Source organism: Pholcus phalangioides, unplaced genomic scaffold (genome assembly GCF_987345545.1).
Source record: "Pholcus phalangioides strain wild (caught in Gottingen) unplaced genomic scaffold, Ppha-v1.0 ptg000030l_1, whole genome shotgun sequence".
Lineage (NCBI taxonomy): Eukaryota > Metazoa > Arthropoda > Arachnida > Araneae > Pholcidae > Pholcus > Pholcus phalangioides.
The window spans coordinates 8,291,546-8,319,266 of NW_028301620.1; the positions used below are offsets into that span (position 1 = coordinate 8,291,546).

Here is a 27,721-nt window from a genome sequence, read left to right on the forward strand (position 1 = left end):
GATTTGGCTGGAAAGTTCGATCGCATTTATTCGGGAGAGAGCATCAGCAACCTGATTGTCACAACCTTTCACGTAACGAATGTCAGTCGTAAATTGTGAAATGAACGAAAGCTGTCGTGTCTGTCGAGGAGAAGTTTTTTCCGGTTTTTGATTGAAGGCAAACGTTAATGGCCTATGGTCTGTGAGTATGCAAAATTGCCTTCCTTCGAGCATGAACTGGAAATGTTTGGTAACAGCGAACGCAGCAAGCAATTCTCGGTCATAGGCGCTGTACTTTTGTTCTGTCTCACTCAGTTTTCTCGAGAAAAAACCGAGTGGCTCGAGTTTATTGTTGTTGATCTGGTGAAGTGCACCCCCAATAGCGTAATCCGATGCATCAACACACAAGGCTATCTGAGCGTTTGGATTAGGGTGCACGAGTAGTGTCGCCTGAACTAACTGCTGCTTGGTTTCTGTGAACGCCTGTCGATCTTCTTCTGTCCAAGGTATATCTTTTTTTTCGTTTTTATTAGAGCCTTTGAGAAAAGCAGTTAATCTGGCTTGCTTGTGTGCAGCGTGTGGAAAGAACCTTCGATAAAAATTTAAAAGTCCTAGAAATTGTCTCAGATCTTTGATGGTCTTCGGCAACGGGTAGTCTAGGATAACTTGTACTTTTTCGGGTAGAGGTCCAATGCCGGCTGCAGAAACCTTATGGCCAAGAAACGAAAGTTCCGACACTCCGAATTCACACTTGGATACGTTGAGCTTTATACCATATTGGTCTAGCTGTCGAAAAATTTGTCGGAGATGGGATACATGAGAATCTTCATCGGCTGAAAAAACGAGTATGTCATCTAGGTAAGCGAAACAGTTCGGAACGTCACGGAGAATTTCATTGATGAAACGTTGAAAGGACTGGGCAGCGTTGCACAGACCGAAATTCAGGAACGGAAACTCGAACAGTCCAAAAGGTGTGATAATAGCGGTTTTGTGAATGTCCGGTTCGTTGACTGGAATAGCGTGATATGCTCGTAAGATGTCTAATTTTGAAAAGATGTTCATACCATGAAGAGCATGTGAAAAGTCCTGGAGATGAGGTATCGGATAACGGTCAGGAACGGTTTGCGCATTCAGCCGTCGATAATCTCCGACAGGACGAATTGCACCATTGGCTTTCGGCACAATGTGTAATGGGGAGACCCAAGAGCTTTTGGAAGCCCTGCAAATGCCCTGTTCTACCATGTACTCGAATTCTTTTTAAACTGTATCAAGCACCTGCGGATTCAACCTTCGGGGCCGGCTGTGTATGGGTGGGCCAGTGGTCTGAATATAATGAACGGTGTTGTGTTTCACAGAGCGAAAAGTTTCAGATGGATTAGTTAACTCTGGAAACTCCTTCAAAATGGAATGGTAGCGAGAGGAGTCGTCAATCACACGAACAGTACACTGGGAACAAGCTTGAGATATGCCGGAGATGCTGAGTTTGGTGATAGTCAACCAGACGTTTCTTTTTGAGATCGACCAAGAGGCCGAAATGTCGAAGAAAATCAGCACCAATTATGGGAACGGCTACTTGCGCGACGATAAAGTTCCACTTGAAGCACCTCCTGAGCCCAAGGTCTAAGTTAATGAGTTCAGTACCATAAGTTTTGATCCTGGATTGATTTGCGGCATACAGCTCCAGTGGATCGGGATTGTGATTTTGCGAGTTGCGACCTACCGGAACGCATGATACGTCACTGCCGGTATCGATCAAATATCGACGATTTGTAGTCTTGTCGTAAACGTGTAGCCTGTGACTTATGGAAAGAGGTAAGCTACCACCCACTGGCTGCTGAGTGGCAGCTGCTACTCGTTTCCCGACTTCGAGAAAGTGCAAGGATCTCTGCATTTGCGAGCTAAATTTCCAAAACGGGCATGATAGTAACAGTGTCCGTCGTTCAGTTCCGATGCGAAATTTTGACGTGGCTGTTGCGACGTATTGGAGCCCCTAGAAAATGAACGGCGGTCACGAGAGGTCGATCGTGAATGTCGAAATCTTAGATGATTAACCTGCTCTGTCAATTTGGAAACTTGTTTTTGTAAGTCCGCTATGAGAGGCGAAATCACGGCAACAGCATTTGAAGATTCGTTATCGTTCGCGAGAGAATACGTCACTCTTGGATCAACAGCAACTTCGTGGATTTTATCTGCCAGCGTGGCAAGCTGCGTCAACTCCTCGGTGGAGGCGGAAAGAATAGATTGAATGGTCGTAGGCAACCGCTGGAGCCATAAGTTCTTCAAAAAGTCGTCGTCAATTTTGCCCCTTGATAACTCTCGCATTTGACGGAGCAGAAATGACGGTTTGTTGTCGCCCAACTGTAGGTCCCCCAAAAGTTTACGTATTCGTGTGGCTTCCGAATCAGCAAATTCTGCGATTAATCTTCGTTTCAATGCCTCGTATTTATTTGTTTCCGGAGGTTGGAAAACGAAATCAGAAACGTGAGATAAAGTATCTGCGTCGATTGAGGCGATGAGCGCGGCATATTTAGTTTCGTCTCTCGTGATACCCGATAAAAGAAACGACGCCTCGACTTGGGAAAACCATAAAGCGATGTTCTGGCGCCAAAAAGGTGGCATTTTTAGGCCTATACGATCGATTTGAGCAGCGGCACCCTCGGCGTTAGTGACATTCATATTGTTGATAGCGAAAGTACGATACAATATACACAATTTCGTAATAAAATGATATATGCGAGGACCTCGACTTTATATAAAACGGAAATTTACAGTTCCTATATACATGGTTCTGACGGCTCTCCCGAAAAGGACGAAATTGGGACTTACGTGATTATCGCTGAGTGATCTTCAGAAGCGAAAGTATGCACGGCATGCGATTGTCGTAAATATCCAAGCTGTCGCCGTAAATCCTTGGACGAAGGTGACGCACGATGTGAGTTCCCGCGTGAATTGGCTTCACAAATTGTCCACAAGTCCTGGCCTCAATGCCATTTCCATTGATGTCGATGGTACGTGTTTCGAGTCCTAGGGTCACCACTAAGGCGAGAGCGGCACGGGAACGAATATTATTATTTATTAAAACATATTTATATATTAATTACACAGAAAGAGAAATACGACAGCACATCGCGCACTCAACGGTTGAAGATGAACAACTCACCGTTCGTAGATTAGTGGTGTCGACAGATATATCGTTTCCTCACAGAAAGACTTTCTCCTTCTCCCAGTATCCATGCTGCCATCTGTCGGGTATTTACTTGACGGCAAACCCCACAAGAACTTGTGTTTTCAGAGCACACATTCTTTTAGTGCAAGACTTGGCATCAAACTAAACAGTTTGGAGATTTTAGGAGCTTATCATTTCCATCTGCATATATCAGACACAGAAATGAGCTGATCAAATTACAAATGAATGGGGCCACAAATGGTGTTCAACACCTACAAACTAACCTGTATTGTGTCAACACCAGTTTCAGCAGATCAAAGCAATATTGTATTAGTAGTCTAAAGCTGGTGTTGGTTGTGCACATTAGTGTAAAATAAAATGATCTTCAGTTCCTCATCTTCCCGTTAATTCTCATTTATTCAAGTTTGAAGCTTTTTATATCAGCCTTTGGTCAGTTTTGTCTTTTTATATCACTACTTCGTGTTCTAAAAAACTTACCTAGAAATTTTGGGCAGCGCCTAGAGAACTAATTTAATAATTTTCCATAGAAACCTATAGGAAATCTTGTTCCGGCTAATGAATGTGATTCTGGAATGAATCATCTTTGTTAGCCAAGGTATCAAATACAAGGGTGCAAGAGCTGCGCCAAACTGCACCGAAACGATTCACTTGTTACATGATGTGCCAAGGTGCCGAATGCCTGCGCATTTGTGCCTATTCTTGTTTGTGGTTCGCAGCAATACCGCTAATGAACTGTACTGCGTCAATTATCCGGAATTTAGGTAAAAGAAGCATGAAAATTTTGTTCATGGGACGTGTTCTTTCCGAGACAAGGAAGGAAAAAGGTATGTAGGGGGAAACTTCAATTTTTTCACTTCCCACCATATCTACCACAATGCGCTATCTCGTGACCTTGGAAAGTAGTTGTACTACTTTGAAGTAGTCCAATAACGGTCCTGTACTGTTATTGGTATAACCTGCGGTCTTTCAAAGTCCCTGAATGCATATGCCGAATTTTCCGATTTCGGAGAGCGCTTTTTCTCCTGCGGGTTATATACTGAAAATAACAGTAATTTCGCCACTACCAACCTGTGTTCAAAGACAGCCTATTTACGCAGTAAATTTGCTTTATTTCCCACAAGATTGCACACGCGCCTTTGCGAAGAATCGAAAAAGGGGATTGGTTTACTCGTTTAAATTACCGAAATTTTTTGGAGATCTTTAGGAAAAAACAGGATCTGTAAAAACTCCAGCTAAAATATCCATAGTTTTGTCCTCTAGCCACTACGTGGTCATGTGATTATCTTCTGCAGTTGCCAATTGTCACAATTTCACATCGCGAAAATCCGGATTTGGCAAACTGTGCCGGCTTGAGAAAAAATCTCTACCAATGCAGAACGTATTTTTGGTGCTACTGACCAGGTTTTTTTTGGTTGACAAAGCTTTTTTCACCCTTTCAACTCTTCAACTTCATTTAGCACCCCTCCTAGAGCGGCGCCCAATATGGCCGCCCGGTCCACCCCTGCGTTGGTGGGGGAGGGGCATGCTCTTAACAATAGTCAAAGGAAGGAATTTGTACTAGGTGTATGCTCATTTTACATAACTTCTGTGAGATACCTATTATATATTAATGTCCTACCTTTCCAAAACATGTTGGAGAGAATGAAATGTTTGCACCCTCTTTCTTGTTTTCCGCACTCCCTCTCGTGCATTGCTGGGATGGTACATTACTCCTTCACGTTATATCACCAACAAAACTATCAATTATCGGTGATGAATGGATTGCACTACAATGCAAAGAATTACAAGAAGTGAAATCGATTTAGAGAATAGACAGATATTGGGCAGACATATTCAAACTTTTTAACCTTGAAAGCAGCCCAAAGTTCAAAATTTTGCCAGTTTTGGTGAAGGCTTTTTTATCTTTAGCACATGGTAATGTAGACAGTGAAAGAATTCAGTGTTAACAAAAGTATGTTTGAACAGTGAAAAATCTGTCCATCCAATGCTTTTGGCAAAACATTTGGCATTTACAGAAAAATTACTCCTTATATTGCAGAGTTAGGGCCATATCAGATGACCCAGAGGGTCACATTTGGCTCGTGTTGCCATGAGACTAGCATATATATGGCTTAGACAGTAGATCACAATGGATTTTTTAACCTCAGAATTTGTAGTACCTATACGTCTAAGAGACGTAGTTTCATGTAGGTATTATTAAGCATAGATTTTATAGGTACTACCATTCTAGGGTTAAAGAGAAATTTTGAGTTGTTAGCCTTCAAAAGCATTGAAATTAACAGGAATTGATTATAATAACATATAAAGACATTTTCTTCCAAAATTTTAATTGTTTTAAAAATATTTTTGCATAAAAAAAAGGAATTTTTAATGAACTGGGGGGGGGGGGGCATAGGAAGCTTGTGCCTTCCCCCTCCCCGCATTCATATCTGACTCAATGGGGCAGAGCTGATGAAATTTTGTTGACGGGGAGGGGGGGGGTCAAAAATGGCTAAAAATCTGCTGACATAATACTTGGATGGCCCCTAACTCAGTCTTTTTGTTGGTCGCTACACATTCGACTTATCAAGATCTGACTGTACTTGACTCGTATCTGGTGAGCAATTCTTGAAGTTATGTGCTATTCATGATTTTACATGAAAATTCTATTTTACCATGGACTATTTTCCCAACTTAATTTGATATAGTCTCTCTCCCACACACACGCATATCTCACTCTCTCTCACACACGCAGACACAAACTTTTTTAAAATATATGTTTAGCTCCACAAGTCAGAGGTTGTGTAACTGTCATCTATACTCACATTCAAATACAAATGTTACAGCAGGCAAAATGTCCAATAAGGTGGTTGAAAAAAGATGCCCATAAAAAATATGGATGACCAATATATCTAAGTTATACACCAACCTAAAATAAGAGCATAATTATATGAAAAAAACTAATAATTGGGCAATCCACATTATAAATTATCATATTCTTAATTCATTTTATTATGAGTATCATATTTCTTTTTAAACGTGTCAATTATGTTTAGTTTATGACCTCTGGGGGATAAGCTGTTCCATTTATTCACAAAATTCAATAACATGAGAGAAAATTTTTAAAATTTCAGTTGCACATGCCAATAAACGTGATGTATCTTTTATTGTCATCTCTAATCTATAAATTTGCATGCTGATGGCTGTTTCTTTTCATTGTAGAAAGAGGATGCAACTGATGCAGAAATCATCTTTCAGTTTGCTTTTCAATGCGCTTTGACAGTATTAGCCATTGCTTGCCCATGCTCTCTGGGACTTGCCACACCAACAGCTGTGATGGTGGGAACAGGTGTCGGAGCAATAAATGGTATACTCATAAAAGGAGCAGAAGCGTTGGAATTAGCTCACAAGGTCCTGATTTTAGACTTTATCTTATAGTAAATTCTCTAAATAAACACACTAAGCATTTTTAGCATTAAGATGGATTACTTATAATTTTAGAAGACAAATGATTTGTGTAAAAAAAATTATATAATGCATTAAACATGTCAAAATACATTGTGGTGTGAGAGTATTTGAAGAAATCATTTGATAAAACACAAGCTGATTATCATTTCACATTTCAATACTAGTGTAGTGTATTCAAAGTACTTATGAAAATTCCTGCCTTAAATTTCTTTAAGGCATGAATAAGTTGTGTAAGTGTTTAAGGCATTAACTTTTTCTTACAGTACAGTGAAATTTTGTACCAATGATATTTGATGTAACGATTAATCCCTCTACAACAATATTTGTCTTGTATTTTTAGAGTATCGTCATATCACGGTTTGACTGTATTATTATGTCTTTTTAAATTGAACTTTGATAAAAAATTTTACACCAAAAACCAATTGAAACTTTTTGGTTGAATGTCTTTTAAATGGTGGTTGAGTCTTCATAAACTATGGTGAATGAGACCAAGATCACCTGATTACTGAACGCTTTAATTACAAAAAACAATAGCAAGTGTGTAACAATATTGAGTAACAATATTACACTGTTACTCAAAAAAAAAAGAAAGATACAATTGCAAAAGATTCTTGAATACATAGAGATAAAGAAACTTTTTCTTCTTTGATGGAATGATTTTTGAAAGTTGTTTTCTATGGACCTGTGAAATTAATCTCATCAGTTTCGTTGCTGATTTCCTATTTACTGGGACTGTGAAGTCCTTTTTAAATTAAAATTGCCTGTGTTCATGGAAAAATTAAACAAGTCATACTTTTTATTTAAAAAAAAAAGTAAAAATAGAGATTGTTTCAAGAAAGAAATATGTAAACTTTGTTCTGCGTCTTTTCAATCATCTGGAACCTCAAACTCAAGACTTCACTGAGATCAAAATTTTCAAAAGTTAAAACTGTTTTAAGTTAGTCAAAAAGTTAGCTGGGTTAGAAAAGCATTTTAAATTTTTGACCCGTATGTGTTTACCTCATTTAGCATTATGACTTTTGTTTACTTTTTTAGGTGAAGTGTGTGGTTTTTGATAAAACAGGTACCATCACTAAAGGTGTTCCAGTCATGACTCGCTTTAGCATATTTGTGGAAGAACGTGCTTGTTCCCTTGGAAAATTCCTGGCCTTAGTTGGAACAGCAGAAGCAAACAGTGAACATCCCATTGCTGTAGCTATTACCAAATATGTCAAAGAGGTATGAAACTTTTTTTTTATTGTTTCATTCTTATGTATTATGTCGTTTATAGTGGAAGTGTGATTTCAGTTATCTTTTGTATCTATATGCTAATGAAATTTTATTTCATTTTTTGCCACAATTATTGAAAAATCTCTTCAAAAGATTATCTGTTGATAATAGACAAGATGTAATGCCAAAAGATAATTTACCCATCTTTGCCATTAAGACAATTCCTAGACAGATTTTAGGGGGGGGGGAGTAAATGTCTGAGTATTACTGATTTGTTTTAGGTCTCCCTGCATAACTTAACTATAGTTCGTTTCAAATTAACTTTGCAGTAAAGGGGGAAGCTACGAGGGAACCGCATCACAAGTTGCTATGGCGACAAAAGCCTTTCAACCAATGTATCAATGCATGGTCATGGTAAAGTATGGTTGATTCTTGCCAATCTCACTGAGAGAGATCTTTTTTTTTATGTATAATGGTTACCAGTATTTTTTTTTTTAATTTAAAAATTCTAAACAAATAAAGATTGGTTCAGAACAATATATTTTCAGTATTTTATTTTCAATCATTTAAAAAATTGAAATATTCTGCATAAATGATCATTGTAAACCTCCGATATATGGGAACTATATTTTGCGGTGAAGGAATACTCTCTCTACCTTTCTCTGCACTGCAAAGTTAACCTGAAAATGGACTATAGGTTTATATATCTGGGGAACGATTTTTATATATATTTTTTAACTTGAGGCATTTGTGATTGCCTATGAGTTAGATGTTTTCGTATGTTATTCTGATCTGTGAAACTGCTATTTTGCAGAGCTTGAAAATTGAGTCATTTGGCAAATGTACAGATTTTGCTGCTGTTCCTGGATGTGGTTTGCGATGTAAAGTATCAAATATTCATCACATGCTCAATAGCTACACTAATGGCATCAGCAGTGATGGACAGTCTGTGAAAATAGATAGAAAGCCATTAAAAAAACCTCTTCAGGATGTTGAAGATCTTGCAGCTAATCTCTTGAAAAATTTGGATGATTCTGGTACTCATATTTATATTTTTTTGGTTTTACTGATTAATCATTTTCTCTGTACATTTACCCAAATTCAGATGTTTCCTAAATATTTTTGAAACATCATTTTTTTTTTCACAAGTGGGATTTATTTCAGATGATGTAATTACATGAAAATTTATCACTTTTAAAGCGTGCTTAAGATATTTTATTTCTTGACTGATTATTTGCAAATATATATACTTTGTTAAAAATTTATTTCTCCCCCCCCCCCCTCTAAGTGTACTGTATGTAGACCTGTAGAATATGCATGTTTTAACTTCTCAGTTTTTTATACTTAAATTTTATATAATTAGAGTTGTCTTGCTTCTATTTTGCCAGTGATATCGTCCCAGGAAGATCTGAGCAGTCATGTATTTCATGTTCTTATTGGCAATAGAGAATGGATGCTTAGAAATGGCTTGAGTGTACCCAATGAAGTAGATTGCATTATGTTAGATCAGGAAGAAAAGGGACACACTGCAGTTTTATGTGCGATTGATGGTGAGTGTGTCTGAGCTTTGCAACAGTGATAATGAAGATTTAAACTTCTATACCTTATAATCATGTGTATGTACTGTATTTTAATGTGTACAAGGAACCTCTTTTTTTGGCAAAAACCCAAAAAAATTTGGGGGGGGGAGGGTCCTTATATATGCTAAAATATGGTATATATCTCATAGATCATAGACAATTGATTACATTTTCCCTTCTTCATTTATGAAAATGTAAGGATAATTTTCTTGGTATTGGCATAAGATGTTTTTTGATTCAAGTTTCTATGTTTTAATGGTATTGAATTAATAAGCAATTCTCAATACAGGCATCCCTTGTTTTACATGATTAATATGTTCTGCAAAATCATTGCGTAAAGTGAGTTGAATTTGGCATGGGCATGATAGCAAGTAAGATAATCAGTACAATAAAAAAAATTGGTAAATCTTCATTGGATGAATGAATTCAAATAATACTGTTTTGTAAACGCTATATATTTTTGACAGTTTTCTATCTGATGAGGAATGGAGTAATTCTGGTCAGTATGGGCCTGTTTTCCTGAAATTCTTGGGGTGATAGAGAGGCTCATATATATATATTTTTAATGAAACGGTCAAGATTGGTCTTTAGGGAAGCATTCTTTGTCTTATTCAATTTCTAATTCAATTTATAAACATCTCTTGCAAATGTGAAAATTCTATTCTCATTGAAATAATTTTCATTGATAGTTCTGATGGCATAGTCAATGTGTTTAAAAAAATCAGTCATTTGTTTTCTTGAAAACTTGGTGTGCTTAATAAAAATTGGTAATTGGTTTTAATAACAAAGGGCTTCTGATTTTCATTGTTCCGGTTTTACATTTCATGTTTATTAGTGAGCTATAAATGATACTGGTAAATGATTCAATATGCTATCACTTCATTCTGATGAGAGGGATTTGAGTGCTTTATGCAGACTTTATGCCACTTACTTCCTTAAATCAATTAGATTTTATCATAATAACTATATTTCCTCTCTTTAATTTGCAAGCTCATTTTCAGATTTTACATCATCAGAATCAACCTTTCAAATGAGTTTCACTGGTTCGCAATGTTTTAAACCGATTTTCCAAAATTACTTTGTAGTGATAATGCCTGAAGTGAGATTGCATAAAGCAAGGGATGCCTTTATAATCAAGCCTTTTCTGATTTGCAGTCCATTCAGTCCAATGATTTTCTCCATCCAAACTAAATTTAGCATTATTTTTGCTGACTATCTGAAAATGTGAAAAAAAAATCTGTTTTTACTTTGCACTTTGATTTTATAATAATTATTGCTTTTCAAACTGGTTTATTCACACCTGATCTATTTTGTGGCATTCTAGTAGCAGCTCATCACCAATAATCATTGAAATACAGTCCTTAATTTATTTCTCTAATTCATTATGCAATTCTAATTCTAAATCATATGATTTAAGAAGAATAGTATTTTTATTTTGAAAATCATGGTTTTAACATTCCGTCATTTTTTTTTATTTATATGTAAAAAATAAATGTAATTGCTTAGCTTCAAAACATCTTGATTTTTGAATTTTAGGTGTACTGACTGGAATGTTAGCTGTAGCTGATACCGTTAAACCAGAAGCACATTTGGCAGTATATACTCTGAAAAGAATGGGTATGGATGTCATATTATTGACTGGTGATAACAAAAAGACAGCCACTGCTATTGCAAGACAGGTATAACATTAAAATGCTCATACCCGTTAGAGATATTTTTCAGTTTTATGACTTTTTGTATAGGGGTAAAAAAAAAAGGAACATTTGAGTTTGTAAAATTAAATTTCCTGAAAAATGATTGGTATTGTCAGTAGTTGGAATGCAGTAGAAAAAAAGTAATTTTATGTACAGTGGAATTTTGGTTTACAAGCATTATTCATTCCACGAATGTGTGCAAAATTTAAAACACTCGTATACATATCAAAACAAATTTCTTCGAAGGATGTAATGTAATTTCAAAGGAATCATTTCGTTCGCCTCCCTCATTCCAGCCACGATTATTTTCAGAGATATAGTGCAGGTTAATTTATTTTAAATTATTGTATTTTTATTTATTCTACAGGATGTCTGGATCAAATATCCCCCCTAATTTTAAACAGCAATTAAAAATCAGTAATGTAATATAGGGTGATGTATCAGAAAAATTTGGCTGGCAACCTCTGTTAGTTGAAAGACTAATTTTCTGGAAGCATCATTACTAGGGCTTGAATGTTTATGCCCCTAAAGATGAAATGTCATTGTTGATCAGTAAATTCAGGTTTTTTAACCTATCAGCAATGACGGCTGATCTTTAAGGCATAAAAATCCGAGCCCTAGTCATTACATATGCTGCCATTGTTGGACGTTTAAAAAGACAAAAACAGTGTCCCCAGGTCTCACAAATTGTTCTGCGGAGGTTAGCTCTCATCGAAGGTGATTCGTTTTTGGAATGTCGACCGAGTTGATTTGATAACGCTCATCTGACTCCACTCTAATTAAAAGACGACTTGTCACAATCACCAAATTAATTTATTTACAAAAAATGCACACACACGAAAAAACATCAACATGTCATTTACACTCACTCGCAACCACTGAATATTTTTTCTTCTTTTCGTCGCTTGGCACGCGTAACCTGCGTAGTCACTTTTTACGCCAAGTGTTGGCGAAACTCCGCCACACAACTCCCCCGCCAGTCTCACACTTCATTTGTGAGACGAAACCGAACTTTATGACCATATCAGGAGATGTAAGTTTTGCTCTTATCACTGGAACTGTCACTGGAACGCGATGAGTCATCCTGAACGGCTTTATCCAACAGCAAAAATGCAGGCTTTAATCTGTCGATGTTGACCATATTTTCTTCGTCGTTTACTTCCACCACGAAGTCCTTGGTCAATCTGTGCACAACACGGAATGGACCTTCGTACGGGCGCTGGAGAGACTTCTTGAAGGGACCACAGCGGATGAAGACATGAGTGCAGGTGGTGAGCTCCTTCAGGACGTAGATCTTTGGAAGTCCATGCCGCACAGGATTCGTTGGTTTCAGAGAGCTGATGATCCTTTGCAATCGGGCAATGTAGTCGGGCGGGTTAAACAATGGCTGATCGTCGTACAGCTGACCAGGAAGACGAAGTGAGGAACCATAAGTCAGCTGGGCTGTCGAGGCATCAAGGTCACTCCTATATGCTGACCTTAACCCAAGAAGAACCAATGGGAGAGCTTCATACCAGTCTGAGTCGAGGCCTTCCAGGACCTGTTTTATCATATGACATATCAATGCTTGCTTCAGTGGCCTATGGAACCTTTCCACCATTGCATTGCACTGTGGCGTATATGCAGCGGTCCTTGCAATTTGGATGCCAAGCATTCGGGAAAGAGCCTGAAAAAGACCAGATTCAAATTGTCCACCCCTGTCGCATGTTACCCTCTGAGGTGTACCAAATCGTGCAATCTACCCATGTACCAAAGCTCTGGCGACACTTTCAGTCGTCATGTCGGATAGTGGCACTACCTCGGGCCATCTCGTGAATCTATCTACCATCGTTAGACAGTAACGGAAACCATGACACGGAGGAAGTGGTCCTATCAAGTCTATATGAACATGTGAAAAACGTTCATCTGGGACTAAAAATTTTGTCAAAGGCAACTTTGTATGCTTATGCACCTTGGTTTTCTGACATAGCACACATGCTCTACACCAAACAGTTATGTCCTTGTTTTGATTAGGCCAAAAATAACGGCTATTGATTAATTGTTTAGTGGACTTGATGCCAGCATGAGATAAGCCATGCACCTGTTCGAAAACTTTTTTTCTTAAGGTTTGAGGGACATAAAATCTATTTTCCCCAGTAGAACTATCACAATAGAGGTGAATATCGGATGCAGGCATCCTCAGTTTCGTTAATTCTACACTACAATCAATATTACCATCCAGGATATTTTTCATTTCCTCATCTTCAGATTGCATTTTGCTCCATAACTGCATGTCTGCTAATGAGGAAAATTGGATTTCACAAATGCGGGATAAACTATCCGCTACGATATTACTTTTACCTGGTAAATACTGAATATCTGTGGTAAACTGCGAAATGAAGTCAAGCTGCCTAAGCCTACGAGGTGAGCATTTATCCTGTTTTTGCTGAAATGCAAATATGAGGGGTTTATGGTCCACAAATAAAGTAAAGGGCCTAGCCTCTAACAAATACCTAAAATACTGAATTGCTGAATATGCAGCAAGCTATTCCCTATCATAAGCTGAATAATTGCATTGTGCTGGTGACAGCTTTTTTGAAAAATATCCAAGAGGTTTTGGGCCATCAGGTGTTACTTCATGTAATACAGCACCCATCACAAAACCACTACAATCAGTGACCAAAGCCATTTTAGCATTTGCTGAAGGATGGTACAATAAAGTTGCCTCAGCCATGGCATTTTTTGCTTTTTCGAAAGCTGTGTCTAAGTCAGAATTCCATTCAATTTTCCGCTTGTCATTCTTTTTTGCCCCAACCAGTAACTTACTTAAGGGTGCAAGAATGACCGCACTGTCTGGAATGAAACGGTGATAGAAATTTATCATCCCCAAAAATCGTCGAAGTTGGCTAATATCACTAGGTTTGGGAAAATTCAAGATTGCATCAACTTTTTCTTTAGTAGGACAACAACCATTTTGATTGATTGTGTGACCTAAAAATTCAATTTTCTCTTTGCCAAATTCACATTTAGATTCGTTAATGACAATACCATATTCCAAAAAACGTTTAAAAATTTCTTCCAAATGCTGCCTATGCTGCTCCGGATTCTCACTAGCAACCAAAATATCGTCAATGTATGAAAAAACATAGTCCAAACCACGCATAACCTCATTGATAAATCTTTGGAAAGTTTGTGCTGCTGAACAGAGGCTAAAATTTAGAAATGGAAATTCAAATAACCCAAATGGTATTATGATGGCAGTCTTGGGTATATCAGGTGGATTAACTGGAATTTGGTGGTAGGCGCGAACCAAATCAATTTTAGAAAATATGCACTTTCCATTGAGCATATGCGAGAAATCGTGAATGTGTGGTACAGGGTACTTATCTGGTACAGTAATGCGGTTCAGAGCTCTGTAGTCACCCGTTGGTCGCCAGTCAGACGAACCCTTGGGAACCATGTGTAAAGGGCTGGCCCAAACGACGTCAGTAACATGTGACAGTGTTTCAGGGTCTAACGAAGCAACTAATGTGTCAAATTTTGTCTGCTCAACAGTAATCCCAGACACCCTGAAACTGGACTCTAATTGAACAAAAAATAGTTTCACATTGTTTGGCCAAAAATTTGGTACTTTGACAGACACACGACCACATTGTGATTCAACTTTCTCATCTCCTGAATTTCCAGGTTTCGGATCCGGCATTATCAGCGTGTAAACCAATGCGAACGGAATTGCACTTTTAACACCCCAGAGGACACACGAGAAAGTGAACATACGAATCCGGCCTACCTTTATTCAGCCACGTGCCAATTAATGTCCTTGCGTCATTCCACACTGGGTCACCACATTTGGAATGTTGACCGAGTTGATTTGATAACGCTCATCTGACTCCACTCTAATTAAAAGACGACTTGTCACAATCACCAAATTAATTTATTTACAAAAAATGCACACACACGAAAAAACATCAACATGTCATTTACACTCACTCGCAACCACTGAATATTTTTCTTCTTTTCGTCGCTTGGCGCGTGTAACCTGCGTAGTCACTTTTTACGCCAAGCGTTGGCGAAACTCCGCTACACGTTCATGATCTCTCGTGAACCTGATTCCTCCTCCAGGGTAATTTTTTTTTCAGATGAGACAACATTCCATGTGTCCAACAGGGTTAATAAGCACAATTGCAGAATTTGGGACTCATTCTCATGAGAATCCCCATACAATATTTGAAGTGGGGAGAAAAAAATCTCAAAATCAATGTATGATGTGCGCTTTCATGTGATGTGGTCATTGGATCATTTTTGAACCGTGCAACAGAAAGTGCACACGTGAAAGTACATGATTTTTTTGACATGAACTTCTTGATTGTTGCTTTCAATCTATCTACTTTTTCAACTACTTGTAAAATGTAGGAACTGATTAAAAATAAGGACATTTGATGTAGACACCCTGTATATTTACAGTTCGAGTATGTTCATAGTGATACAAAAGAGCAATGGATTCCAGGTTAGGATCCCTGCTTGCATTAACACTCAACGAAAAAAGTGAGACATTCTTTTATAGGCTTGTCCTAATACACACACACACACACGATGCATAGCAAACAGGGGGTATGGAATTTTACTGGCGAACCATTGATCCTAGAGGCATACTTCCAATTAGAATAAGTATTCAAATAACTTGTAGCACTCAAATATGTCATTCATTTTGCAAATGGTTGTATAGTTAAAATAAAAATGTGAACTTTTCTATACGAACAACCTGTATTTAGAAACCCTATTAAAAGGTTGTTGCCCTGTCTCTCCTGACACCAACAAAAATATTACACGTTAACGAATGCACGTTATTATATCATAAAGAATGAGCCCAAATCAAACAAGAGCTAATAAATCATTGAAGGGTTTTATTAATACACCACATATAAATACATATTTTTCAGTTTGGTCTTTCTTACTGAGAAATTTGATAATGGTTCTTGGTTCTCCTGTCTGGAATGTCTTCAATTTCAAAATAAATATGAAAATTTTTTTTCTAACATTTTCTTTCTTTGAATCTGACAGGTTGGAATATCTCGTGTATTTGCTGAAGTTCTTCCTTCGCATAAGGTTATGAAAATTGCGCAGCTTCAGGAAAAAGGAATTAGGGTAGCTATGGTTGGAGATGGAATCAATGATTCTCCAGCTTTAGCCAAAGCCGATGTAGGTATAGCTATATCCAATGGAGCTGATGTAGCTGTAGAAGCAGCCGATGTTGTGCTAATTAGGGTAAGTGAGATTTGTTTTTGCTGATTAAGAATTTCTGTTCAGTTGTATCTAATCAAGAAAAACCCAATTACCTCTGTATAGGCCAATTTTTTTTTTAAACAAACTTTATTTTTGATTTTTTTTGTGTGTAAGATACAAAAAAAAAAAAAATTATATATATATCCAAAGAAACCCCTACGAACTGCTGGGCAGATAACATCTAAGAGTTTGTTATATGTGCACTTACATATTTTTTTACTGTAATTAATTTTTGAAATCAGTTTCTTAAAAATGCCTCATATAACTGAGGTGCTACTGTATTTGTAGTCCTTGAAATGTTTAATGTTTCTCTAATGATCAAACAATTATTCATTTAACATGCTTGCAGTTTAATATGGTAATATGGTCTAGAACTGTTTTCTCTGGGTGTTTGCCTCAGAGAATTGCATTTGTGATTTTTATCATTTTCTATATTCATTATGTATGTGTGATAAATTTTAGTAATCTTTTATCATTGTGACCAATAAATACATACATATATTTCTTTTTAGAATGATCTGCTTGATGTGGTCAGCGCCATTGATTTGTCAAGGAAAACTGTTAAAAGGATTCGATGTAATTTTGTGTTTGCTAGCATGTATAACTTGATTGGAATTCCTCTTGCAGCAGGTACATGATTGTTAAAATGGCATACATATATATATTTTTAATGGTGTTATACTGATGTAGTTGATGCTAATAAGCTGTAAGCTTATAGTATGTTAAATATGGTAATATTCACACTTTTTTAATTCAAGTCACTTTGTTGGGCAATTGACCTGGTGTGACTTTACTCTTTGAATAATATTTGGAGCCTTCAGAAATTCATTGTTTTGTGATAAAATACTTCAGATGGAACTGGATAAAAAGTGGACAGTTTGTTACAAGTTTTGTTATTCAGAAGCTTCTATTAAGCCTGTCCTTTGAAAACAAATCTGAATTTTATTAAACACAGACAATAAGTAAGATACTATATAATTATACAGGGTGTTCTGTTAATAGACAGACAAACTCATGGTTGTTAGTAGACATCAAGAGGAACAAAAATTTCAGTGAAACATGGTGTCGCAAACCATGTTGAGAAGGTGAAAATCACAAAAAAATGCATGTAGGTTTCAACGTCACGCTGGAATGGCAAAAAGTACAATAATAACCACAAAAAGATTTATTTGATTAATTATTACAAGAGTTGGAAATGGCAACTGCTGATGCCATTGCACAGTCTAAAATGATGTAAAAACGCTTCCTGGATGCAGAAAATGCTCATTGAAACAGAAAACTCACTGCTACATGTGCTTACTACCGCAATAATGCTAATTTACGTTGTCCACAGCATGTGATCCTACCCAGCGCATTTGTTTTGCGACATTGCTTACATCCGATATGGTGAGTAAATGCCTTCAGCAATCAACTGACATCCATCTTTTGTCTCCTCTGGACTCGGAGACTGCATTTTCAAGATTTTCGCCATCTCAACATGGTTTGCGACAATGTTCCATTTCAATTTTTGTTCTTCTTGATGCCTACTAACAACCCTGTGAGTTTGTCGGTCCATTAACAGAACACTCTGTATATGATGTTCTCATCTCTTTGCTGTTACTTTTCTCATTGCACATAAAAATCTTGCACATGAAACAGAATTCTTTTTAAAGCAAACTCAATTTCAATGCAGTTCGCTGTAAATTGACCATTTCTGAAAGGAAAAAAAATTATAATCATTGTGATTATATGATTGTCAGATCTACTGGGTGGCTCATATCTGTTAGTAGATGTACAATCGAAAACGTTTTTGTGTGAGAAGAAAAAATATAAGATAATTGAGAAGAAGAGAAAAAATCATAAGTATATGCATGATTATAATCTATAAGATAGATAGATAATCTAAGCATAGATATTGTGACCTAAAGCCTCACTCATATCGATACTTTAGGTTTCAACTCTGAAGATTGCATGATTAACCATTATTTGCATAGCTTTTCATGTGTACAAAGGGTTATTTAAATATTCATAACACACAGTTTAAAAAATAAAATTCAGAATCACCTTCGCACATGAGGTGAGGTCATATTCTTTCCATTTTATATTTTGAATTTAACTGCTAGATGTCCCTATTAATGACAGCAGCTTTGTTTGTTATGGAGCATGTGTGATTGTATTTTTGCTAATTTGTTTAAATGATTTGTTTACATTTCTTTTTTTTACCTCTAAGTTTGCAATCTGACTTTTTTTTTTCTTGTTTGAATCATAAAGAAGGTAGTTTGGAAAGTAATATTACTTCAGTGCATAAATTTTACATGCAATTTTCAAGGCTTACCATTGTCTTCAATAAAGCTCTGTGTAAGCATTACAATTTGAAATAGATTTTTTAAAATGATTTTTCAGGCATTCAATAACTATGAAGGAAGCTCAAACGGAAAAAGAGAAAAAAAAATCGAGCACAAGATTAAGTAACTCAGGTCTAATGTGCACCTTTGATAGAGACTGAATTGTATTCGTTACAAGCAGTCAGGATTGAATTTGGCAATCTAAGGGGTTTAGTAACCCATTCACTAAAGAGGAAAAATTTGGGAGGAATGAATGATATAATTCCGACAAAAACTCTATATACTACTATCCAAAATTTTAAGAGGTATTTTTCTAAAGAGAGGGGGGTATTTTTTTTATCAGTGAAAATAAGTAAAAAAATTGCCTAAAATTAGAAGGAGTATTTTTACTCCAACAAAATTTAGGGGAGCAAAATTCAATTTTTATTTGTGAATCACACATCTGGATGCGTATTTGAAAAAAATTGCTCTATAGTTGATAAGCAAGCTTTATATGTGTGAAAATTTCAATTGTGGTTATTTCAAAATGCAAGTTCCAGATATTTCAGAATATCTAATCATGATATTTCAGAATATCTAATCATGATATTTCAGAATATCTAATCATGATATTTCAGAATATCTAATCATGATATTTCAGAATATCTAATCATGATATTTCAGAATATCTAATCATGATATTTCAGAATATCTAATCATGATATTTCAGAATATCTAATCATGATATTTCAGAATATCTAATCATGATATTTCAGAATATCTAATCATGATATTTCAGAATATCTAATCATGATATTTCAGAATATCTAATCATGATATTTCAGAATATCTAATCATGATATTTCAGAATATCTAATCATGATATTTCAGAATATCTAATCATGATATTTCAGAATATCTAATCATGATATTTCAGAATATCTAATCATGATATTTCAGAACATAAAATGAGCATAAAAAATTTTAAATGTATTCAACGTTTTCTGTTAACAGGTGTGTTTCGACCATGGGGAATTATTCTCAAACCCTGGGTTGGTTCAGCTGCCATGGCTGCTTCTTCTGTTTCAGTTGTATGCTCATCACTGCTTTTGAAATTGTAAGTGACAATTTTTTCCTTTCATATTTACCAATTTCAATCTCTTCAAATTATTGCATTCAACAATGATATTGCACAAGGATTACATAGCAACCTCTACATTACATGAAAGTTCCTTATGTTTGAAATTGACCCCCCCCCCAAATAAGGAATATAGTATGTCATTGGGGAAATATTTTTTGTGAACAAAAATTGAGAAAAAGTCAGATATTTGTGGAAAAGTTACAAAATTTAAGTTTTTATGCAGTCCCTGGGTATGCCATATGTAATTGATGTACAGTCGAATCCTAAGGAAATTTTGTTATAAAGGAATCCCACGTTTTTGCATTGTTACTATGTAAACTTAACTGGGGGATTAGAAACGTGTTGGTTAAAACAAGATTTTCATAATAATGGTATTCGTCTGTATTGATATCCCCTCGCTATGCTATATTTAATTGACAAAATCTCTGTGCATTGGCATGTCAGTGACGGGAAAAAAAGAAAATTGGATACATTGCATTTACCATCAGGTCCTTCATTATTTTATTGACTTAATTATTATTTTTAAATATCCCTCACTGCAATGTCCCCAACTATATTCTCAGTCACTGTACTTGGGAAGTAAAGAACTCATTTCCCTATTATTGTCAATATCTAGGTTATTTTACCGTTTCTTATAGGTTCCACAGAATATTTGTTTTGTTGTAAAAAGAGAAAACTAATTGTCAGGTCCTTATGGAAATATTATTGAAAAAGATTAATTCGTGTGAAGGTCATGATTTCATGTCAAAGATTTTCACAAAGACTACATATTTAGGTTCACAAAGTAACATGAAAATAAATAGCGAGAATTTTATTTATACAAATACCGCAAGAAGATATGATATTGTTGAGTGGTTGTGAAATGGTGGGTGTGAATGCTGACCTGCCCCTAAATAAAACAAGGTTGATTTCAGAGGGGAAAAAGTATGCTTTAGATTTGAGTAAATGCAGCATTTTAATTATATAAATTGTTCAATAGTAATGATAGAAATTTTTATTTCTATGTCTATGAGCGACAATTGAATTGGAAATTATATGGGTGTATAATTTTTTACAAAAATATTTTTGTTCAGTTATCGCAAGCCGACGAAACAAAAATTGAGCACACCAGCATACTCAGAGTATTGGCAGAAGACCCAAATGCATTTGGACAACGTGATCAATGGCGGTGATGATATGTCTATCCACAGAGGTCTGGACGACATCAGCATACCGGAGCAACCATCGAGATACAGTAGCAAAAGTAGCCTCAGTTTTATTATGAATCTAGTGCCAAAAAACAAGCAGGTGAAAAAGGATAGGCTGTTGGATCCCGACGGACAAGAACTAGAAATGATGACCGTTTAATTCCTATTACTAACTTTAAAAAAATGCAAAAGAAAAAGACTTCTGTGATATATGGGGTATCGTGATCAGTTTGATATTTAGTAATTGAATTTTTTTCACTTAAAAAAAAATAATTTCAAATCACATGAAAAATATTATTTTATGTATATATAAGGAGAGATTATATTAAGAGAGCAGTTATAGTTTTTGCACATGCTTCAAATATTTTTGTCATTTTTAAATTTTTCTAAATATATTTTTTAGTTCATTTTATTTCTATCAGTTTTGCCACAGTGTTCATTTAATACTCAGGATTTTAACTCTGTTAAAAATTTCAGAATTTTACAAAATAAACTATAGCAGCACAATGGTTAATAAATTCTAGTCTAAAGAGCTCTTTCCCTTTGGTCCAGAATGAGCTTACCATTAGAATAAACTGCTACTTTAGAATCTCAGTCATTATATTCATGTTTACTTCCCATTTTTTTTAATATTAAAAAATTATATCTCAAGTTTTATAATGTCATAAGTTGCTGTCATGGAAGGAAACGAATGAGAATCGCTCATATACAAAATATGTTTGTTAATTGTATTATAATTCTGGTTGGGCAAAAAATTGTAATTGATCCTTGTTGAAGCAGTTGATATTTTTATACAATGTGTAAAATTTCATAAATTTGTTGTGTATGTTTGCAGCCAAAAATCTGGTCACTTTTTACGAAATACCAGTCTTTTTTTGCTTTGGGAAGCTCATGAAGGCAAAGTGAAAAAACAATCTTTTAAATAATTTACTGGCTTTATCTTTTAATAACACTGCTCTTCAGAAAAAAAATTGGAACAATTTATGGCTTTATGGAAAATACTATTAGAATTTGTTGATGAACAAAATAGCAATCTCTAACATACAAGATGAGTTTCTAAAAACCTTTTCTGCTGAAGAACTTTGCATCTACCGATCACATTGATTGCGACAAAAATGATCAATGCTATATTAGTCTTGCAAATTCATTTCTAAATCATGGCAAAGCTTTCATTTTTAAAAATCGCTGCCTAGTCTTGTTAAATATTGTTTTGTGATATATATTTCCTCAATAATTCAGCGATTGTGCTTGAATTTCAGAAACATAAATTTTTCTTACAAAATTGTGCTATTTCTGTATTATTGTAAATTATGTTTCAGGCATTGGTAGCATGAGCAGGCTTAAGTTGGAATTGGCTGGTAAAAAATGCAGTTTGTCAAGTGATATGTGCACTAATAAATGTGTAAATTTTATGGGTTTTCAATCTTGATAAATTAGATTTTACATGATGTTTTATGTATCATATGCTTGATTTCAAGTTTGAAAAAAGGAAAACTGGAATGTTAATTCATAATTTATACATTTTATATCGAATATGAATGAAATTTTTTTTTCATATGAAAACCAGTATATAAAAGATGCTAAGTCCAATGAATAAGATTTTTTTTGGACTAACGAGCTGTCATGAGTTTGAATAATAACTTAATGTTTCTCCAGCACCAGAGGTTGCTCTCACCAGGGTATATTAGATGGACTGACTTCAATGTATATGTAACCTCCCGGACTTATATACGTGCCCGGTTCAAATTATCTTTAGTTAAAGTAGACAACAAGAAGGAAAGGCAAACAATTTTTTCCACTTCAATTACTTTATTACAACAAGTATTTTAAGATGTTCATTTACAGTTTACAACTTTTAGTTAATTTCAGTTAACAATAGTTTTTCAATTTAAACATTTTTTTCAAAGATTTGATTCAGTCATGATTTTCTCACCCATGGAAGTTCATACTCAACTGAGTATCATGTCTCTTCTTAAGAACCTAGAAGCCCTGTGTTCTGGTTACGAACACAGTACAAGTCAAACGATGACGAAAGAATGAAGCAAAGAATAGAGACTTAAGAGTTCAGATCAGGTCAATGACAGTCTGTATCCATCAGAAGATTTCCAAGTATCCAATTGAAGAATAGCACGATCAAGCCACACAGACGTCGGAAGGTGGAGAGAAACTGGACGTCACTATATCAGCAGTCAATCAACAGGATACTATGAAACCTCTCAGAAATCTACCCAGGAGCAGCAGTTTGACTCTGATGAGTGGCTGCAAGACTCAGATTTTTCTTTAGAAATAGAACTTCATTTAAAAATACTTCAGCTGGGAACAAGAGGTTGTGATTATTTAACTCTCAACATATTTTTAGATATTAGTGTAACGACCTAAGTTTAGAACGTTGAGGTAAAACTACCTAAGCGGTAGAATTAGTTGAAGTAGTTGAGAACTGTGCCATCGTGAGACCAGTATTTAAGGAAGAAAATCTCGGCTGCATGTGTCTGAACAAGCCAATCGGATCTAAAGTCATCAATCTAATGTACATAAACTTTCAAATAAAAAAAAAAAAATCATGATTGAAACTGGCAATGGTGATCGGCGGCGATCAACTGGGCCTATCCTGAGGGCCACAAAAGTGGTAAATATTTTTATTATTTCTACATAAAAGTAACTAAATTAGGACTTTTTTTTCGCTGGGATCTATGGATACGTTACATGTAGAACAGAATTGAAACTAATATTGCTGGTCTTTCATTGACTAAACTCTGTTCAGTTCTTTGCAGTCAATTTCATCTAATATACTGTGGTGATGCCAACCACTGGTGCAGGAGGAAACTTCAAGTCGATACTCAAACTCATGATTCCAGTTCCTTAGCCAGAGAAAATTATATTCATTGAATAATGGTCGCAAAAATAAAATCACTTACGTATGTATTATATGAGTATGTTGAATGAAAGACAAGCTATTCGTATCAGATGTTGATCTTGAACGTTAAAAAAATGTAAATATGTCTGAAATGTGATATGCATGATGTTCTTAAAATTACCACAATATATAACATTTCTTGTAAGCATACTAATGAGCTTAATACATATGCATATAAGAGCCTCATCTTTATTATCAGCTAAATGTATTTGTGTAAGCTTTATCGTGCATATTAAAAGCATTTTTGTAATTATTTTGTGGGATTCTTGTTATTTTAATAATCTTCAAATTTATAATACAGTAAAACCTACTACTTCACCAAACACCAACTCTGGCCATATCGCTATATTGCAATTTACTGCCATTAGTGAGATGGGTTGGAAGTGAAGGCGCTGTCTATCGGTGGTCACCTCGGGTTCGTTAGGGAAAATATCTTATCTATATCCTCCCTTCGGTTCGAACCCGGGACCCTGACAACAACCTTCACGATGGTAGACAGAGCATCTTACCACCATGCCACTCGGGCACAATATACAGTAAAACCTGTCTTCAACAGAAAAAATCTTGGTCCTGTGATTTCAATGACAAAATACACATGGAAAAAAAACCTGGATTAAACAAAACTTATCTAATGCAGAAATGTAGAGGAAAATTGAACCCCTCTCAATGAAAAAATTCCACACAAACACAAGTGTTTTGCAAGCAATTGACCAGGGGATCACACAAAATGTTGATGTACTCTACTGAAACTTTTTATGCAATCTCTGCTAGTCAATCATTCACCCCTATATTAGCAAAAATTGTTTCTGTACTTCATGCTGTCATTTAGATAAGCGATATGGAGTGAAGCAATTGCTTTTTGAAATTGCGACAAAATTTTTCAGAAAAGAGTTATCAGTGTAAGGGTTGGATTTCAAAGTGATATACAAAATTTTATGTAAGCTGCTTTTGGTGATCAGAGTGCTGAACAGGGACTTGGGGGGGGGGGGGGCAACTGCCTGGGCAGCAAATTTTAGGTGGGAGCAGAAACACTGTTATAAAATTATCAAATTTTAATGTGATAGGGGTACTACTATTAAACCAGTCATGCACCTCGTCCATATTCCTCTGCGAAACTTCTGACGAATTGGTACATGTTGGAATGTGTGTGTACGTATAGTAAACCTTCCGTGAAGTTTGTTTTTGTAATTCTTGTTATGTGCAGTGCTGCCATCAATTTTTCTAACCATGAGTGAAATGTAATAATAATAATATCGTTGTAGGTCTGTTGAACTCTGCGGCAAGAATTTTTAACAGGGAGATAGGCTCGCATTCGCGCCTTGAAGTTGGGAACTGCAGGAAACCAACTTCAGCTGACCACCACTGCGACGACGGTGAGGTAATAGGGATAGCAAAATCATGTTGCCCTCAAAAATCCTGGTTACAGCCCTACTGCTGAGGATCACTTAAACATTTAGATCCCAGATGACAATACTACTAAGATGTGCACCACATGTATCAGAGAATCAATAACAGCTTTTTATTTCATTTTCTTACAGTTTCTGTACCAAACATGAGAGAAAAAAAATGAAGCTAAACCTAAAAATACAAATTTATATTTATGAATTTAATGTTAGAAATAGAAGTTTTTAACTGAAAATGTCTTAGGTGGGGGCCTATCAATGGAATTTTAAAAGCTGAAATATTTACTAGAATGTTTCCCAAATACACTGAAAATATCCAGATAATGCATTCCATTAGGAAGTAAGAAAAAAGAGAAATTTCTCATGAATAAGTGGGTGGGGGGGGGGAATCACGAATAGAATAAAAAACAATTTTTACGGATTCAGTGCTCTGAAGAACCTGGCTTGATGCCCATTGGGCTTTTCATTATGTTCTTATCACTAATTCTTAGTTTTGATAAACATAAATTCTTATCTAACCATGTGCAGGATCTTAGTCATTTGACAGACAGGCTTGAAAAATTCCCCTTTACCAAGTGAATAACAAACTTGTGTAAAAATATGAAAACCTCTACGTAGACGAGTTTCAGGATCAATAGCATATTATACATACTAAAATAACAATTATTCAGTTTTGGTAGAAGCTTTCTCATCGGTTTACTCCAGTAAATGCTGTTTTTTTCTCTATTATTTAGATTGGAGCGGGGGGGGGGGTGCCTTATTGCAAGACTGGCATGTGTAGATATAATTCAGAAAGATATAAGTTCATCTCAAGCTTGAAGAAAGGGGTAATTTAATTTATATTATACACTGGTGAAATAAATTAAGAGAATTTGCATATTTTATCGAATTTCACGAAAAGAACTGAGCTGAATGTAAAACCACTGCTTCTAGACAAAAATGCAAATCTTGCACGTCAAATACGTAAGCGTACACATGCATGTAGGCGGAGCCAGTAGAGAAACAGGCTTTATAAGCGTGCGTAAGTTAAGACTCATGTTGTTTGCTAGCACACCTCGGCGAATTTCTTGGTGTTATTTTGCAGCAATCGGTTAATTTCAAATTGTAACAGTAAAAATGAGTAACCACCAACGTTTAGATGATGGAATGAGGTGGGGAGGTTAGAAGCAGGCCAATCTCAAGTCCAGATTTGTAGAGAGTTCAATTTAACGCCCAGCATCGTGTGTAACTTATGGAAACAGTTCCAGGATACCAGATCCATAGAGAGAAAGCCTGGGTAAGGTCGTCCAAGAGCCAAGACGGCCAGAGAAGATCGTCATTTGTCGATTATAGCAAGGCGTAACAGGAGTGCTACAGCTTCTCAGCTCTCTCGTGACTTGTATGCAGCCACAGGAACCCGTGTATCAAGGGTGACTGTTTCCAAAAGACTTCATGAGAGAGGGTTGTTTCTTGAGAACTTCATGAGAGAGGGCAGGTCTTCAAGAAGACCTGCTGTTTGCGTCCCGCTGACTTCCACAGACAGGAGAATCTGTTTATCATGGTGCAGAGAGCATAGAGATTGGAGTATGGATCAATAGGCGACCGTTCTCTTCACTGATGAGTCCCGGTTCAGCCTAAGCACCGATTCTTGTTGTACGTTCATATGAAGAGAACCAGGGACCCGCTACCTACCCTCCAATGTCGGCGAAATCAACCATTATGGCGGAGGAGGTTTAATGGTCTGGGCAGGCATCATTTTGGATGGCCGCACACCTCTCCATGTCTTTGAAAGAGGCACTGTGACTGGTGTGAGGTACAGGGATGAGGTCTTGGAGCCCTATGTTTGCCTTTTCAGGGGTGCAGTTGGCCCTGAGTTCATTTTAATGGACGATAACGCGAGGCCACATAGAGCTCTTCTGCTCGACGATTTTCTAGAGAGTGAGGATATTCGCCGGATGGATTGGCCAGCCAGATCTTCAGACCTTAACCCTATAGAGCAAGTCTGGGACGCTCTGGGGAGGGCAATTGCAACTCGCAACCCCCCTTCGGGAACCATCCATGGAATGAAAACAGCGTTGCTGAACGAGTGGGACCAATTGCCACAGGAAATGATAAACTGCCTTATTTCAAGTATGTGTTTCAAGTAAATCACGCTGCGAGACCTGTATATCTGTAAGAGGGGACCATACCAAAGCCTCCTAACTACCTCCTTCGTACTTCTAGGAGGCTTTGACCATACCCATCAATTAACCCATTTTTTTGTTTATTCTGCAACCGCTATTTCATACCTTTCGACTCCAATGAGTGTTACGCACGATCATGCGTGTGTATTACAATTATTGAATGGTTATTTGTTTGGTATCAATGTATGTACATATCAAATTTAATTAAAATCTAGTTCTAGAGTAGTAGTAGTAATAGTAGTTCTAGAGATAA

The 27,721-nt window shown here is 36.2% G+C and overlaps 1 protein-coding gene across 1 annotated transcript in view; it reads left to right on the top strand.

The window, feature by feature from the left end:
• The window catches only part of ATP7 (copper-transporting ATPase 1), a 64,170-nt gene extending 40,014 nt beyond the window's left edge, over window positions 1–24,156 (top strand). The window contains exons 13-21 of the mRNA XM_089252627.1: window positions 6,368–6,556; window positions 7,649–7,831; window positions 8,637–8,859; window positions 9,211–9,372; window positions 10,939–11,081; window positions 16,137–16,340; window positions 16,871–16,988; window positions 19,676–19,778; window positions 20,876–24,156. Coding sequence (XP_089108753.1) covers window positions 6,368–6,556; window positions 7,649–7,831; window positions 8,637–8,859; window positions 9,211–9,372; window positions 10,939–11,081; window positions 16,137–16,340; window positions 16,871–16,988; window positions 19,676–19,778; window positions 20,876–21,149 — 1,599 coding nt within the window. The 3' untranslated portion in view covers window positions 21,150–24,156. The remainder of the gene's footprint in view (window positions 1–6,367; window positions 6,557–7,648; window positions 7,832–8,636; window positions 8,860–9,210; window positions 9,373–10,938; window positions 11,082–16,136; window positions 16,341–16,870; window positions 16,989–19,675; window positions 19,779–20,875) is intronic.
• The last annotated feature ends 3,565 nt before the right edge of the window (window positions 24,157–27,721 follow it).